The sequence below is a fragment of the Pteropus alecto genome, unplaced genomic scaffold, assembly GCF_000325575.1.
Source record: "Pteropus alecto unplaced genomic scaffold, ASM32557v1 scaffold152, whole genome shotgun sequence".
Taxonomy (NCBI): Eukaryota; Metazoa; Chordata; class Mammalia; order Chiroptera; family Pteropodidae; genus Pteropus; species Pteropus alecto.
The window spans coordinates 797,640-815,412 of NW_006432227.1; the positions used below are offsets into that span (position 1 = coordinate 797,640).

Consider the following 17,773-nt stretch of genomic DNA (forward strand, 5'->3'; position numbering starts at 1 on the left):
GAGTATAAAATAATGTTTTCATGTTTTTATTTGGAGGGGATGCACTAAGTAGACGTCTCTAACCTGCTGTGGCATTATTACCACTATCATTACTGTTATTATTACAAGCTGATAATAATAGCGATTTGTTTCACTGTAGAAGCTGCTTATAACTGTTGCTCAAAGTTCAACACAGGAGGCTGGGGTTTTTGGGTTGGGGGGTTTTTTTTGTTTTGTTTTCGTTTCGTTTTTAGAGTCAAAAGGAAAGTTTATTAGAAAAGAGGTAACACTGCACAGACAGAGCGTGGCCTCCTCTCAGAGGCAGAGAGCGAGAGGGTAGTGGGAGGGCAGTGAGCAGGGCTGGAGGTTTGAGGCACAGCTACGAAAACCTTTGAAGGGAAGGCAGTGGGCTGAGTCGTTTGCGCTGCCAACTGTTTTGGTTTGAAGGTGACTTGTGAATCGCTTGACTAGTCGGGATGTGAGGAGGACAAAGAGAAACTCGTAGGATCTGGGCTGGGGCACGGGTTTTGTCTGGCGCTCCCATAGTTGCATCGAGGAGGGCGTGTGCTCTTGCTCATTCTTCATTTTACTCCTGAATAAAATGCTGAGAATAGTCATAAAGTGGTATTCAGTTAAGATCCCAAGTGGCAAATTCTATTTAGATACAGTCTCTGGCTGGATTTTTTTCCTGAAAACGTAAAATACCTTTGACACCACCCAAGAGGCTTCTCAGGGGAGAGCCCAGGTCTTCCCCCGCACAGCTGGTTTTTCTCAAGCATTCCGTGAAGCGGGTCCACGCCCCCATCAGAGGGCACCCAGCACTGGCCACTGCACTATAGGATGTGGAGAGCCTGGAACGCAGCCTCACACGTGCTTACTCGACCCCGTTCTGACTGTGAGAGGCCCTTTTGGAAGAGTGGTTTGTCTCTGTCTGGTCTGTGGCCTCTAGGCCCAGGAGAAGAAGGCTTCCATAAGTCCCCGGAACTTTGTGACTTCGATGCAGTCATTTCCCACCAGCCTGCATGACGCTTGGTCTCTCTTGGCCCACTGAAGTAGTGGTGGGATCAGAATCCCTTTTTGTCTACACTAGGAAATCCCCTCAGCCACGGACACCCTTATGAGGAGCCATGGCTGCACTGCTGGGACAAAATCTCAGCATTCTCAAAGGATTCCTGGGGAGCGGCAGCCGCTGGAGGGGAAGGTGTTCTTTAGGACACACGAGGGTCCTTTACGTTGTGGGGAAAGGCGCTGCTCTGACCAATCAGAGCTGCTCGCGTCATTTTCCCAGGGGAGTGAAGTCCAGGGAGCGGTTCTTAGGGCCAGAGGTGTGCGGCAGGTGTGACCCCGGTCCAGCTGTGGTGCCTCCACTCTTTGGAGGAGACAGATGTGAATGAAACTGCTCTGGCTGGCCCTCTGAGCTCCGGAGGCAATGTGGCCATTACTGGCCCCCTCTGGGCCCTCGTCTGGACCCTTTGGAAGAGGGACAGTGTACAGAAAAGAGGCCTCCTCCTCGTCGTCTCTCATCTCATTCTCCAGAGGGGAAAGACGGCTTGTCCTCAAGCCCCGTCATCTTGAAAGGGCTCAAAAACGGCCAACTGAGGGTTTCGTCTCCTCATCCAAGGAAACGGGAGAGTATAATAATTACTCTCTTGAATGCTTCACTATGTGCTAAATTTGAAGTCCTCACAGCAGCCCCATGAGGTTGGAACTATGATTATCCCCATTTTCACCCAGTCTGCACAGCCACAAGCAGCAGAGCCAGGCTATAAACCCGAGGAGTCTGGCTCCAGTGTGTCTTCATCTGCGAAATGGAAACGATAGAGCTTCGGCAGCCAGTAATGGTCGGGGGTGCACAAAGCCTGCAAAAGGCACTATTTTTCTTGGTTCTAGTTTGGTGCTAATAGATGGTTCATTAAATTGCTATTTTTTTTTAAAGACACGCAGCCATTGGTACCTCTCCCAATCCAATAGTAGTTTCTATTTAAGTCAACCCCAGAAGCCCATGATTTAGGGTTAGGGTGGGGCCCTGAATCCATGGTGTTTGGAGCTCCCTAGGGCTCCTCTTAGGGACACACACCCCCCTCTAGCCACAGTCATGAGGCAACTTTGGCCCATTGTAGGACGTTGGGTATGTATGAAGAAGTGCAGGACAGATGGGGACGTAAGACATGGGGTGGAAAGATTCAAGGAAGCCATGGTCCCCAAGGCAATATGGGAAAGTAGTGGGAATACTCTGTGTTATGGACTGAATGTTTGTGCCCCACTAAAATTCATAGGTTGAAGCCCAGTCCTCCAGTATGGCTGTATTTGGAGACGGGACTTCTAAGGAGGTAATTAAGGTTAAATGAGGTCCTAAAGGTTGGACTCTGACCCGATAGGATTAGTGTCCTTAGAAGAAGAGACACGAGATCCCCTCTCCCCTGCTCCCGCCACCCCTCATTTCACAGACACACCTAGGAAAGGCCATGTGAGGGTACAGCAAGAAGATAGCATCTACGAGTCAGGAGGAAAGTCCCCACCAGGAACCACATCCTCCGGAACCGTGAGGAATAAATTGTGTAAGCCCTCTAGTCCGGTGCTCGTTACAGCAGCCCGAATGGGCTAAGACATCCCGTGTTTCCTGGAGGTTTCCCGGCCCACCTTTCACTCCCGCAGTGCCCCCTACCCTGCCCTCATCCCACTCCCACCCCCACCCCCAAGTCAGCCTCCTGTGGCAGCTCCTTCTCAAGCACCAGCGCCAGTATGAGTGGCTCTTATATTCTCAGGAGACCTCATCGGTGGTGGGGGCAGCAGGAAGGACAAGGGGAGCATTGCTCCGACCATGAGAATCGCCATGTGTTTCTGGGGCTTAAAATAAACCTTAACTTCCCAGATAGTGAAGCAATGTTTTACAACCCAGAGGCAACTGACGATGCTTGAGGAGGGTTAGTCTGCTTAGTACGCTGCTCTTAAGAGTGACAAAACTAACTGAGGAGCTCTTCAAAGTGGGTAAGGGACATCACAATGAGGTTGATGAAGCCAACTATGTAGCTACGTAACTGAAGTTCTCAAACTTCAGAGACTCAAGGTAATATTATTCATGAAGATTACTTCCCTTACCTGCCAATTCAAGGTTGACTCCTCATTTTAAAAATAAATTCTTTTTTTTATTTCTGTAAATTTCCCTTTGCTGGGCAGAAATTCTTGAGTTCTTTCAGAGGTACCATCCAAACAATAAAGTTTATCATATCCACCAATTGATTTTTTACTTAAACTCATCCTAGGAGAATAGAAAGTCCTCAGAGAATATGGATATATGTAGTGTGTGGTTGCTCGAATTATGAACAAGAAAAGCTTTCAGTGGGATGTATTTTTTAATGAGAACACGTTGTTATACTGTGAGCATGTGGCATTCTTGCTTAATAGAAACATTTACAAGAACACATACACATTTATATCCAATACCAAATGAAATAGGTACTTTAAGTGACCAGTTTGCACCAGAAATAAAATATATTATACAAAACAGGGGTTATATCCACAGTCAGGAATTCTCATTTTCTACACAACAATAAATTAAATCACATTATATGCAGATAGTTCTACTTACATTAGAATAATAAGCTGTATGTTGCTTGTGCAGCTTTTACTTATACTTTTCTACCGGACTTATGGTAGGTTTGTATTGTTTGGTAATCTTATATTTAAATTAACAATGAATAACAAAGCCCAGAAGACCAGGGCTGCAGAAGTAATCCTCCACAGTGCCTACACCATGCCCTCCTGGTTTCGCCCATTCCTCGTGCACAGGGAACAAACCTCGGATCCCCAGGGCCCAGCGAAAGGGTCTGCAAACTCAACAGCGCCTTCCAGCTCTCCAGGGCACCGCATTGCTGTCTCGTACGTAAGACACACCACAGTGAACATTGTCAGATCTCGGCATTGAATGATAACCAGAACATCCTGCTTCGAAATATAAATTTTCCTTCCAAAATCCAAATCAACCTTCTCTGCCGAATTATTATGTGCTGCAATAGCTTTGTTCTCTTAGCAAATAAGAAACAATTTGGTGGGCTATGTTGTGACTTACACTTGGTGAATGGGCCCTTTATTCCTTGTTGCATAGAAATGTAGGTCTTGAAACACGTGACTCAAAGCAATGCAGCATTTTTGCTAACTCTTAATTCCACTTGTTCAAATCTCTCCCCTGGGAATCATCCCACACCTGATACATCAAAGTACTAGTACAATGTATGGATTTTTACTTCCGAGACTCGGCTCCCATAGAAACCCTTCCCGTGTCTGAAGTAGATGAAAATATGAACGTTAACAGCATCAGCTGGTTTAGAATTGCTTTGCCTTTGGTATGAATTAACATTAGTGGTTAATGAGAAATTTGAACAAATTCTAATCCAGCACTTTTTGAAAGTCATTTTAATCCTAGAGTCTAGCTATGGGATATGTCTGCAAGAGCTATGGATGAGCTCGACCTGTTGAAGACCAAAGCCAGGCTTGTTGGAGTCTCTGCACATCACAGGCTTGAACTATCCCAGAGCATGTGTGGTCACGTTAGCTTAAGGGTTCTGATCAAAAACCAGCTCCATTCTTACAGCCAGCACCGTGTTGTCGTCTTACGCTCTGAGGAAGTATGGAGGTCCCACTACAAGTTCCGCCTGCCTGGGGAGATGCTGACGCATCCCTGGAGCCGTAATGGAGGGGGGATGGGTGTGGGAGAGGACGGGGTGGTAAAGACAGTGGCAGTGTGCAATTGTACCCTCTTCTGTTTCTTTTGGAGAATCGAGCTCCTGATTCTTCTTTCTGGGTGTGCCCAAGCTTCTTGTTGAGTCTGGCTGTTGAAGAGGGACTAAATTATTGGTTATTCCAAGTTCTAAAGATCAACTGAAAGAGAAACAGAGCTTCCGGAACAGCACCATCTCATTCTCTCTGCTGCCACACTGCCCCTAAAACGTATTCCATGTTTTTAGACAATTTCAGTTTTTTCCACTAAAGAAGTTCATTCAGTTCATTATCAGCTTCTTCATGATGCACTGAACCTCACAGCAATAACTAAACAAACGCATGAAACAGATCAAGCAGCCGAATTTTGGTTAACATTTGGCTTTATGACAGCATCCACTCAGCATCTAAGTTCTTTGTGTCCCAAAAGAACTTAGAAACACAGGCATGTGTTCCTTTCAGCTTATAAATACTCCCTTAATACCAGTAGCATAATATTCTATTTGGTCTCCTAAACAGATTTCCACAAATAGCCACTGTATACTCACTCACAAGAAGGTGATGTCACTGGAACCTACTTTCTGAATTCCTGTCACTGTCCATATGAGATCTATACAGTGGCCTTCATCTCCCCGCTAACGGCATCCCTTACACTGCCAACATCAGCGACAACCAGAAGGAAAGTAGTTCATCAAGGGCAAAGAGGACACAGGTGCCTTGAAGACATTTAAGACCCTAAAAGCCTGTGAATAGGGAGAAGCATCTGGATATAAAGTCTTTGAATTTAAGGAAGAGAAGAAAAGAAGGCATCCTCTTTCCATACATTTCTCCCTTCCCTCCATTAAATATCACTTCTGAAATGGAAAGAACTATTTTAAAGCCTGTAGAACCATATCTGTGGTACAGAAAAGGCCAAGTTAATGGCTCTTCTAAGAAGTATAATGTAGGGGCTTCCTCGTGGAACCGGGAGTCAGTCTTGGGGAAGAAAGGCACGCTATACAGAAAATGCTTTCTGGGTACAAGTGTTCATCTAGGGAAAGCTTTCATTTCTGAGTCCAGGAAAAAAAATCTAAGAAGGTGACAATAATAGCCATAAAACCTACACTTATTTCCAACACCACGAATGTGTACAAAAAGTATATACTCATTTTGACCTGTATCAAAAGGTCACCTGATGTTTGGCCAGATGAGAAAATACTGATGGAGTATCCCTTTTTAAATCTGAACATGCTAAAAATTTACAGAATGATTTAAGAACTAAAGCCCCAATTATTTTACTATATGATATGCGGCTACTGGTGGACTGTGAGTGACTAGTTGTCAAAGATGTTGCTTAGCAGTTAGGAACTTAAATCCCAAATTGTCATTTCCACAGGCCTTAACCCAGGGTAACCTTGGGCCAAACACCTATGCTTTTAACAAAGATTTCCAACTTAATGGAGTTTTCAAAAGTTACCAGAGTTTTGATGATTTCGAGGAAGAAAGAATAAACAGAGATGTTAATACACAATCAACATTAAGAACCCTAGAACTGCTTTAAGACTGGAAGAGAATGGCATCCACATATGAGAAACCCCGCGATTTGTTGTGCCGTTTTTAAAAGACTAAATTCTTATGATTTTTAACTTTAGAATTATTCCTCTACTTAAAGTAGAAATAAAAGATATTTGCTTTTAAAATGTTAGAGTTAACACTGGGCCCCTACGTAGGTTCTAGAAAGGTCGGAAACGTTTGTATCCAAAGACTGCAACCAGGTAGAGTGTTTTTCCCCCTGTAATAAGCACATAGGCTTGAAATTTTAATGTTTTTACAAACACAAGATAAAATATATGGAAAACATCACTGAAAAATAAAAATGAGAGAGAAATAAGCTCTCAATTCACAAAAATAAAATGGATGCAAACCTTCCATTCTGTTTTCACTCTGAAGAGCCTCGAGCTGTTAAACGCTTTGCTCTCCAGGATTTTGCTTCCCAGTTTCTCTTCCTACATTAGAGTTTCTGCGGTTTGCCTCTCTTGCCTTCTCTTTCCACCTTTTTTCGAATCCACCACTTTTTCCTTTGCATCCAACATGGAGGACTACGACCTAGTTGTTTCAGTTGGTCATAGTTCATTCTTTTATCATGTTCTCCAGCTGCCTGCAATCCATTTTTAAACAATAAAGGGGAAATATGCCTCGCTCAGAGATAACCCATTTGCTTTGACTGGCTGAAGTAGGAGTGCCAGAGGCAGACTCCTCCGTGGGAGCAAGCCGGGGCCAGCTTCCAATGCTCGCGGTTTTCACTCGCTCTGCCTCCGCCATTACCTGTGTGAACTATCACCTCCATCACTACCAAGGAATTGTTCAAACTCCCCTATTTTCCTCCCTACACATGGCCTTTTGTAGACATTAAGATAACTTTTAAAACTGTTTTCCACATACTCAAAATGTCACCAAGGACCTGGTGACGTAATTACAAGGTGGTATGCTCATCCAGCAACTTCCCATTCTTCCCTCACTGTCTATTTTCTCCACAAATTATAAGTGAAAGTGGCACCCCGAATTTAAACCTGTGTGCAGAATACTGGGTGCAAAGTAGATATTCAGTAAATACTTTTTCGACTTTGTTCAAATTCCTTATATCCACACCCAACCCACTGTTAGACGGGTTATTGGTGGGTGATTACAAAGCTCCATGGAGTCGAAGGAAAGAGAAGATAGAGGCTCATTAGATTTCCTCTTTAAACCAAAATTGTCACTGTAAATTTCAGTAAAATGTCACGTATGAATTTTTTTAATTTATCACTTTGGTGCTTCCCCTCAAGTTTCTAACTCCCTGTAATTCTAGTAAATGTCACCCTTGATTCTGAAACTTATCGTGTGGCCAGAATTGGAAGGGGTACATCCCTAAAATAACTTGCATTTAAAACAGGTAAATCGATGCACTCCTGTAGAGTCTATAATCTCAATACGTTTTGAGATCTCTGTAATTAAGCAGCAATGTGCATTTGGCTCTGGCCAAGGGGAGGAGGGAAATGGAGAAAAAGAGAAGCATCTTTCATCATCATTGGTTTGTTGTACACTTTACCTATGCTTTTAAAATATAGGTGAAATTAAATCTTCATAATGAAAAAATAGACACATTTTCTAATAGCAAAATAGAAGATTAAAATACTTTAAAATAAAATGTTAGTGTGAAATAGGGCTTTTTTACATTTAAAAAACTGAAACATTTTAGATTGGCTTTTCTTGTATAAATCCTCTTATCTCATTAATAGTTACGACTATCCAGAGCAGCTTCTATGAGACACTGAAGGAGACAGGGAGGAAATTCTTTTCTCAAGATACGAAGTCAGGACCTGAATGTATGCGATCGGACAGAGCAGTCCTCCCCCTCCAACCTGCCAGCACGAGAGAAAGGAACGCTGTATTTCTAGCCTTGAGATTTTTCATTACATTTTCCTCTTGTTGGGCGTTAAATTCTTTCCAAGAATATTCTACTTATAAAAATGATTTTATTCTAGCTATAAAACATTTCATTTAAGAAAACCACATTTTATAGCCTTGTGTGAAATGCCCCCAAAGCCATCAAGATATGGAGACATCAGATTTCCAAAACATAAATCTAATCCTATGCCCTTGAAACAGTATAAATGTTTAACAGAGTGACGTTATATCCTTATATTTGTTTGTCATGACATGAAAGGCCAGAGGGGCATGTGGTGATTAATAATTCCTGAGCTTCTAAAGAAATTTTACAATAAAATGACTAACTGCTTAAAAGAATGAGTTCTTCAAGAGCACCCCTTCTGTTCCATTGATGTCTTTCATCCCATCAATCTCCTTAAAGAATCTCAGGCCAGAAGAAAAGCTTTCCTTTTAAGCCACGGAAAAATGAGATCTGATGGAATCTTCCCGTAACTCGCGATGTTTTCCAACATTACGTTCTTCTTGCTGGTTTCGCCTCTCAATGGTTATTCTGTATTTCTTCCTGGGTAAAAGGGAAAATGAATGTAGTAATAAAACCTTACTTGGCTACAAAATACTATGGTTTCTCTTACAAAGAATGCCCTCAAGGGACATCTGGGTTTGGGTTGATAAATGAGAAGTGACAGAATATGAAGCCTGGGTCAGAGGTTGAAGTCGTGTGCCCCAAGGCGTTACGCCCTGTTCGGGGAGGAGAGTTGGCCTGCTTTCTGAAAGGCCACAGAACAAGCCGGCCCCTTCTTCCCTGGGTGCCTTGGTGGTTTAAGTCTTGTCTATTCTACCACCGATGCTCTCTCCAGTTCCCAGGATATGCCCTAGATAAAGATCAGATTAAATGTACTGTGACCAGAGGAACAGGAAGACAGTTGTTCCCACAAAGAGTCACATACACTCAGAATTACATTGCCATGCAGAAATAAAGAAATCCGGGTCTAATGACTTAAGAATAAGCAGCAAACTCAGCCACCAAAGATTACAAAGGAATGGATCACCCTCGTGATGTGAAACTATCAGTATCTTGGACACACAGAAATATTACAATTTTAAAAGCCTTAGGGCTTACCCACAGTGGTAACTGAGTGTATAGGTCCTCGAAATACTGAGTATAGACCAGCCTGAGAGCATGGACCACTCAGAGCTGCCTCCTCCTCTTCAGCACGTAAACCCAGGCACCTATTTCTGAACTAGAGGAAGCCTGAGAATGGGGTAATTGATTTCTCCTTTGTCCAGATTCCCTCTCCATGTACACATGGGGTGACTGGTAGGAATTCAGGTCAGAATATTTGTGATCAAAGGACAGCAGCCACTCTGTGGCCTACAGTGGGGTTGCAACAGAAACCCCTGCCCCACTCCCTCAAGTGCGAGCTTACTGATCACCAAATCCGAGGTCACACCAAAGGTGGCTTTGTTCTTCTAACTGCCATGCTTTGGGAGTAACAGCAAGATACGAACAACTCACAAGAGGGATCATGCAAAAGCAAGTGACAAAGGCAATAAAGTAGAATTTTTAAACCCTATCAAGAGGTCCTGACCTGAAAAAGTAGAAGGCCATTAGCAAGCCAGCTCCTAGTAAGGCCCCCACGACAATTCCTGTCACCGCTGATTCCTCTAGGCCACCTGCTTGAAAAAGAAACATAGATAATCAGCGTTCATTGTGAGAATGTCTCATGCTCAATTTAGAGATGTCTAAAATTCTCAAGTGAGAAATGTCTGATTCTAATTTTTCATTCTTTGAAAAGTTTCATTCATTAGAAGGTATTTCTCAATTTTTCACTTGAGGCAAATTTTCCTTTCTTTTTAAGAAAGATTTTCTAGGGGATCCTGCATTTGTTTTTCCAAGTACAAAGCTTAAGAAGTATTTAAGAAAGTACTAGATGAACAAACACACTGCTATAAGCAAGCACCATGGGAATAAAAAAGAATTTGAGGAAAGCAGATTCCAGAAGGATTTGAGGAAAACTGGAAAGCGAAGTTTTCAGATCTATCCACACTTCTTGAAGTTTATAGTCAGAGAGGACACTGGCTAGACCATGAGACTGACCCAGCACGTCCTCTTTTCACAGATGGATGCTGACACTTCAAAGTGCTGGAAGATTTGGTGAAAAATTCATTGGGTTAATGTTCTGTTTTTAGATGTTCTCTCACCAAAGCCAGAGTTTCATGTCAAAATGTCCTACATAGCTTTGTGAAAATGTGAGTAACAATTTAAAACAATCTAGTTGAGTGGTGTCCCATTTATTATATAAAAATGATAAACAGCTAGCTCGTCTGTAAAGAGTTCAGGCCGCAGCTTTTAATTCATTATCTTATTTAACCCTCGAAACAGTCCTAAGAGTTGGGTACATTTCCTTCATTTTACATCTGAGAAAACCGAGGCTTAGAGAAGTGAAAGAATGCTCCTGGGGTCTCAAAACCAATAAGTGACAAGGGTAGGACTTCAAATCCAGGCCCAATAACTCCAGAGATTGTGTTCTTAACACATATCTGCCTTACTCATTCCTGCAGTTATTGCATACACATAAATACCCCACAATTTGAAGGCTGTTCTCAAAACATAATGCATGTACATTTATTAACCTAAAATGACCAACTGGCCTAAAAGACCGATATTTGCTTTGTTCTCCCTCACTAGCTTATAAAATGGTCTTCTTTTTTTTATTATTAGTTTCAAGTATATAGTACATTGGCTAGACATTTATAGTTTCTAAAACGATCCCAATTACTCCATTGCCCCTCTGGCTCTCCATCTAGCCATTACATTACTGCTGACTGCATTCCCTATGCTGTGCTCCTCACCCCCATGACCATCTTTCAACTACTAATTTGTTCCTCTTTAACCTTCTCCCCTTTCTCCCAGCCCCATCTGGCTGTCAATGTCCTCTGTATTCGTGAGTCTTGTTTTCATTTAGTTTGTTCCTTTCATTCCTTAGATTCTGCATATACATGAAATTGTATAGTATTTATCTTTCTCTGACTTATTTCACGTGGCATAATAACCTCTAGGTCCATCCATGTCATTGCAAATGGTAAGATTTCATTTTTTTATGGCTGAGCAATATTGTATATATGAATCATAACTTCTTTATTAAAAGGGTCTTCTTAAAGCAATGATTTCCAACAACTTTCCTATTTGTAAGCTCCTTAAAGAACATCCACTTGCTTTTATGTTTATGACCAGGCTGCTTGTAAATAATAGATTTTACACTTATTTGCCAATTTATAAATTTGTAGGTGTTTAAAAGACATCATCTGATTGGTTCTGAGGGGTAAGAGGATAACTACCAACTTTGAAAGTTAAATTGAGATGCTACAAGAGATGAATAAGTGAGTGACATCTAGTATTTGATATTTTTATTTTCCTTAAAAGGGTAAGCCTCAAATACTAAATGTCATTCATTTATTCATCTCTCGTAGCAAGTCTCACTCGGATTTTCAAAGTTTGCATAGAGTAAGATTGAAGTAAGAGATGTGAAAATAGGGAGAAGCTTTTTACCGGTTTGGAAAAAGATGGAAGAGAAGAAAGACCTAGAAGCCTCTGATGAAGGCAGGATGCCAGTTTGTGACTAGTCTCATGGGTTTTACTAGGTCACATTCCTTTTTCAGAATGTGAGCTCCTGTATAATCCCTGTCTTTTAAACTTGCATTATACTGATTACCATAGATGAAGAAACAGAGCAAATTAAGTCTCTAAACTTACATGATTTGCAAGGAGAGCTGTTTGTGTGCTCCACAATTCTGGTTTCATCTATTCTCAGTTTTAAAGGTCCCCAAGGATATTTGACATTGGGCCTCATTTCAAAACGACCTTCTTTTCCGAAGTAATCACCAATAACCTATATTAAGGCAAAAATATATATATATATATGAAAGATGTTGTCTGTTTCCAAAGCAGGCACAGGGCACAGGGTGGGCCCGTCCACCATTCAATCTGACCACAACGGTCTGTTTCTGAGGACTTTATATAAGTCAAGATTTGCAGTCGCCAATGGTGCTCTCTCAAGGTGAGCATAATTTAGGGAGAACTGTGGCTCCTCGAGGCAAGAAAAGTCATCATATAGAAAACAATAATCTCACAATTCGTGGCTTTTCTCTTGCTTACCAGAGGGGCTGGTGCCCCACCCATCTGCCACAGAGCAGCCCACACGGTCAGCCATCTGTAAGGCCCAAGCTACTTTCAGGGCTGTGTGAGAGAAAGTCAGGGTCCTTTTCAGAGTCAGGTTAAGCATACTGCGGGTCAGCCTCACACCACTCAGTCAGCTCGGCGTGGAATTAGAGCATTAAAGAAATATCTTTTAGGAACTTCCTGTGTCACTCTCCTCTGGTTGGAAGGCTATTTCTCGTCCAGACATCAGGGGTTACATTCTCCTCCCTGACGAATTTACCCTATTTGTGCCATTTCCAGGCTGGACTCTCTTTTTCAGTTGTCTCCTCCGGCCCCTGAAAAAGCAGTATTCTTTTATGGCTCAGTTCAAGGTCCTCCTTCAGTGTGTGATTTAAACGGCTGTTTCATCAGCCACCTGAGGCCTGACCTAGAAGTATCTTCCCACCAGGTTTTTAGGATAGGTTTCTCTTTTGTCTGGACACCAAAATAATGCTCCAGGGTGGCCTGTGACATCTCCCCTTTTTCTCCTGAAGGAGTTCCAGCAAGCTCTCACAGGCTATTTTATGTCATAGTAAAAGGAATTCTAGATAATCTCCAGAATATAACAATCACGGGTGTGTACTGAGAACTCACCAGGCACTTCACACACATTCACTCCTCAGCCCTCACAGTGACCCTCTCACAGACGGGTGCCGCTCACCTTCTACGGAGCAGGGGAGACTAGAATACCCGAGGCCCCGACCACGTCAAGTAGAATCGTTCCACCTGAAACACTGCATATCTGTATAATCTTTATTTATATGTTTCTCATTTTAAGTTTATATAGTACTTGTCTAGGTTTCGTTATACCTGGTACTCACAATGACCATGTGAGATCGGCAAGGAGGCCGTTAGGGTGTCCCAGCCAAGGACACTGAGGCAGGGAGCTCACACCACCAGGAAGTGTCAGAAACTCATCTTTGTGTCCAAGGTACTACTTTCCCTTCAGGAGGCTGTCCTGAAACTCCATCATCTTTTGCAATATTCACACATGTCCAAAGGAAAAACATGTTTTGAATTTTAAGGGAAGAAATAAATACACAGTTTGACTTGACCCCTCATCCAATGATCCTTCCTGCTTCTTATGGCGGAGGTGTGATTTGTGGCCATTGGAAACGTAGGCTTTCCCCACTTCGGATAAACATGGTACCATTTCATGACGCCTTCCCCGATACCTCCAACCAGAAGCGAGCCCTCCCTATTCATAAAGCCCCGGGTTTGGAGGCTACCTTGGGGACAACTATTTGGACGCCAGGACAAACGCATTCTTTGGAATCTCAGTAAGCAGAAGGAGCAGCTGGAGCAGAGGCCTTGCTCCCTTACCTCCTGGGTGCCCGCCTCTACGTCGGTCATGGCGATCACGGAGAAATCCCCATATCGGTCTCCGTTGGCATCTATGGACACCTGCCCAGCGATACCTAGAGAATGAGATGGGAAGAGCTCCAAGTTAGTTACTTAAAATACTTCTGTCTGCCAACAAAAACCAAAAAAGAAAAAAAAAATGAATTGACAGGATTTTTTAAACAAACTCATGCCACAGGGAATCTCATCAGACGCTGAGCATTTTTGTTGGCATTTGGAAAGACATTGTAATTTCATCTGTGTCTGCATTCCTAAATTCTTAACATTTCTCCATTTAAAAATGAAAAGAAAAAGAAATAAATGACCTTCTTGGGGGAATATGTTTTTTAAAAAAGATTAAGGCTAATCCTGAAAGCAGCATGCTTATCCCAGAGTTTTGTATTAATCTAAAACAAAAATAAAATGGCCAAGAGGGAGAAGCAGAGGTGTGGTCCGTCCCTAGACTTGTCATGGGTTTGCGTTAGCACAGGACAGATGCGACTGAAGGAAACCCTTCTGGGCCCAGGACTCAGTGAGTGTGCTTTAATCTGGACCCCTTCGGTGCACAGGAGAGAGAGCAGAGGGCACCTCAGGGGTCATGGGACCCAAGAGCTAAAGAAGAGCTAGCCTTTATCCCACTTGTGTTCATTGTTTTGGTTTTGGGTTTTGGGATAGGGATTTTTTCCAGTTTTATCAAAATACAACTGACATATATCATTGTATGAGTTTCAAGTATATAGCATAAAGGTTTGACTTACATGTATTGTGAAATGATTACCACCATATGTTTAGTTAATACCCATCACCTCATACAGATACAATAAACCATCCATTGTTTATCCAGATGTTTTCTAGGTGACTACTAGGTGCTGAATTTAATGCTGCCACTGAGGCAAAGAAGAATCGGACACATTCTCGTCTCAAGGGTGGGTGGGCAGCCTGGACTAGGGATTTAGCTTGTTGGCAGTGGGGTCGAAGGTTTGCATTTGAATCCGAGCTTTCCCATTAACTAGCTCTGTGACACTGAGCAAGGACCGTGCCCTTGGAGCCTCGGTCTCCACTCTCCAGGACTGTGAGAGTCCTAATGGTTACCTCCCTGCCCAGAGGCTGTTGAGGAAATGAAACAAATAAAGCTCTTCGAACACAGATTTAAGAGAAGTTATTTGTTTTCTTCTATTGTTATCACTACTATTGCTCTGCCGGGAATCTAAGAGAGGACTTCTGACCGGGCACATACAACTCAGAAGAGGAGCTGGCAGATCTTGCTGGAGACTCAGGGGGGACTCACTGAAAAAGCAGATCTTTTATAGGAGCCTTGGTGAAGTCTGTGATTTGCAGCCATCAGGGCATCGGGCTATTCTAGGCAGATAGGCCAGTCTTGTTAATATTTACAAAGGCACAGAAGCTGAAAGGAAGCAGAGTGACCATGAACTTTTGGGGAGATGGTCCATGTGTATGGAAGGGATCAGCAAGATATAAGTCTGGAACAAGGTGGCCAGAGCATGGAGAGCCCTGAGTGCCCACACGAAGGACTTGAATTTGCCATAGCTAGCAACGGTGGCTTAGGGCAGCTAATGAATAAAAGCAAATATGTATCGCTAGTTGATATTAATATGTCTACTGTAATTTTCACAAACGAAGTAATAGAGTGCATATGTCAGCCACATTTTAAGTAACTAAGGCTATTTGTTTTATTTTAAACTGCGGTAGAGTTCAGAGTAATTCTTAATTGATGTTTCCATTGATTTGTTCTCTCCGGAAGTAAAATGAATGTCTGGGAAAAGGGATCCCAAGGGAAAGTTCCATCCTCAAGTGTGGTTTGGAGAAAGCAAGCATTTGGGTTTACTGTCCTCGGGTTGTGGTTTGAAAGCCCGTTGATTTTTCCAGACTTTGGTCTACATTGCCAGAAAAAGAATGGAGCTACCGTCCATCTTGATGTTTTGTCTTCTTAATACAGACCGGTTACAAAGGATGCACCTATCTCAAACCTGTGTATCCTTGAAGCCTACACAAGTTTTAAGTCACAGATGTCATTTTTTCATAAGTATATTTATCTCTAAACACATCGGCTAGCCAAAACCTTTTTTCATTCTGTTCAGAGGGGTTTATGATGGTGTTTTGCAGAGTATTTTATAAGACAAGGTGGCCCACGTAATCCAAGACCTCATTACACTTTAAGCTATTACAATTCTGCCAGGAAATGAGGTGGGAACCCTCAGGGTGGCCGATTAGCAAGTGAGACTTCACCTGAGAGTACTGTACATAAGGTGAGATTGTCAAGTTGACAGCAGAACTTTCCTGTGCATAAATAATGAGACTTTCCACCCTCATTTCTATTGGCCTGTAGTGGAGCTCAAGGTTTGAGCCACAGTCCTATTTACCTTGTCACTCTGACCTCTCACACAGAGAGGAGATTTAGCTTCTTCCCAGGCCATGGTTGAGAGTTGGTCATAGGTTTCTCGGTAATAAAAGCTAAATTCGTCAAATAACATCCAGAGTATTTTTCCCTTGAGAACTTAATGGTCACTTACAGTGACCATTAAAATTAAAATTGTTTTTAATTTTAGGGAGGTTAGAGTTTTTCTTAGAGCTCTTTTGGGGGCTACCCTCAGCTTGATCATTGTTTAGCAAATAAAATGGAAACTTACCTTGGCTTCAATCATCTTTACATTTGGACAAATGAGATTCTAAGTTTAGACCGAACTAAACAGTTGATTGTTTTGGGGGCTCATTTCATATTACTTGTATAGACCTGGTCCTAAGATGGAAGATGGCTTAAGGGAAAATTTCATCCATGCCCTCTAAAAAAAACTCAAGTCCAGCCATTGCGGGCACCTGCCCTTCCCTTAACGACCTCCCTCAGAAGACCAAGAACAAACGACCACACCACGTAGTGAGGAATAGCTAAGAAAGGGATGTGGCCTACCAAGGTTGTGTCCACACACACACACCAGTTTCTCAGTGTATTAGACACAACTTCTGGGAAGTTTGACTCTGTCCTAAGATGCTCCCTAAACTATCCTATTTGATTCCAGCTCCACAGCTGAAGCAGTCAGAGGTTGAGCAAGACAATCCTGGAGGCTTATTTGTTCATGTCCTACAATCTGTCTAAAGTTAAAGCAGATGTCACTCTAGTTTTGAGTAAGATGTGGCATCCACTAAAACCACCATGGAGCAATAAAATCCACCAATTGTCACCATAGCTGCTACCCAGACCATTCTAGCTGGAATTTGGCCCCTTTGTACTGTCCTACCCCTTCTAATAACTAGGAGAGGATAAATCAGTGGAGTGGATAAGAGTCCCAGTTAATAAAAAAAATGTGTGCCCCAAACCTAGACTTGGCAGTACTTGTTCCCATCATTGAAAATTATGTTAGTTGGATTGCAAACCAATATAGGCATAGCCCCAATGCACTGAAGAGTTCCAAGGAAGAGTTAGCATGATGCAGAACTGAACGAGCCCTTGTCAGTCATCGGCTAGTCCAACCCTCTTAGTCCAGGGGAAGAAAGAGAAGCCTAAGGGACTGAAGTTAGAGTCAGTGTCTAGGATGCAGGTTTCCTGACCCCTGGTCCAATGATTTGTACTCTGTGTCAGTGGTTCTCACAAGATAACCATTAGCATACAGTAGCTTCTTTTCCGCATAACTCCCATAAGGACCCTCAAGACAGATCATGTCCCTCGAAACCCTCTGATGGCTTTCTAGCTCACTCAGGGTGGAACCCAAAGTCCTCAGCACAACTTGTCCACGTGACCCGACGGCCACCGCCTCTCCGACTTTGGCTCCTGTCACACTGCCCCCACGTGCTCTGCTCCAGCCTCGCGGGCCTCCCTGCTCTTTGGGAGGCACTCAGCCCTCTCCCACCAGATACACTCAGAGTCTCCGCATTGACCGCTCCTTCTAATGTTCTCTGCTAAACATCTCCATATTTTTTTTTTCACTTCCTTCAGGTCACTAGCAAACTGCCACTTTTCAGAGAGACCTTCCCTGACCACTCTATTGAAACTAGCAGTCCCACCATATCCCTCCTGTCACTTTCTATCTATCCTGCTTTATTCTATACCCTCTGAAAAGGCATATTTTTTTATTTATCACCAGTTCCCTCCCACACACACACACAATCGTGGAAGCT

The 17,773-nt window shown here is 42.8% G+C and overlaps 1 protein-coding gene across 3 annotated transcripts in view; it reads right to left on the reverse strand.

Moving 5' to 3' along the window:
• Positions 1 to 3,313: 3,313 nt before the first annotated feature.
• Positions 3,314 to 17,773, reverse strand: part of NPR3 (natriuretic peptide receptor 3) — a 65,909-nt gene continuing 51,449 nt past the window's right edge. For 2 of the 3 annotated variants that reach the window (XM_025043532.1, XM_006907106.3), the window contains 4 exons: positions 13,625 to 13,719; positions 11,858 to 11,993; positions 9,693 to 9,780; positions 3,314 to 8,665 (listed from right to left, as the gene is read on the reverse strand). In XM_025043532.1, the coding sequence (XP_024899300.1) occupies positions 8,554 to 8,665; positions 9,693 to 9,780; positions 11,858 to 11,993; positions 13,625 to 13,719 (431 nt within the window). In that variant the 3' untranslated portion in view covers positions 3,314 to 8,553. The remainder of the gene's footprint in view (positions 8,666 to 9,692; positions 9,781 to 11,857; positions 11,994 to 13,624; positions 13,720 to 17,773) is intronic. The other variant, XM_006907107.3, reaches the window with a different exon arrangement.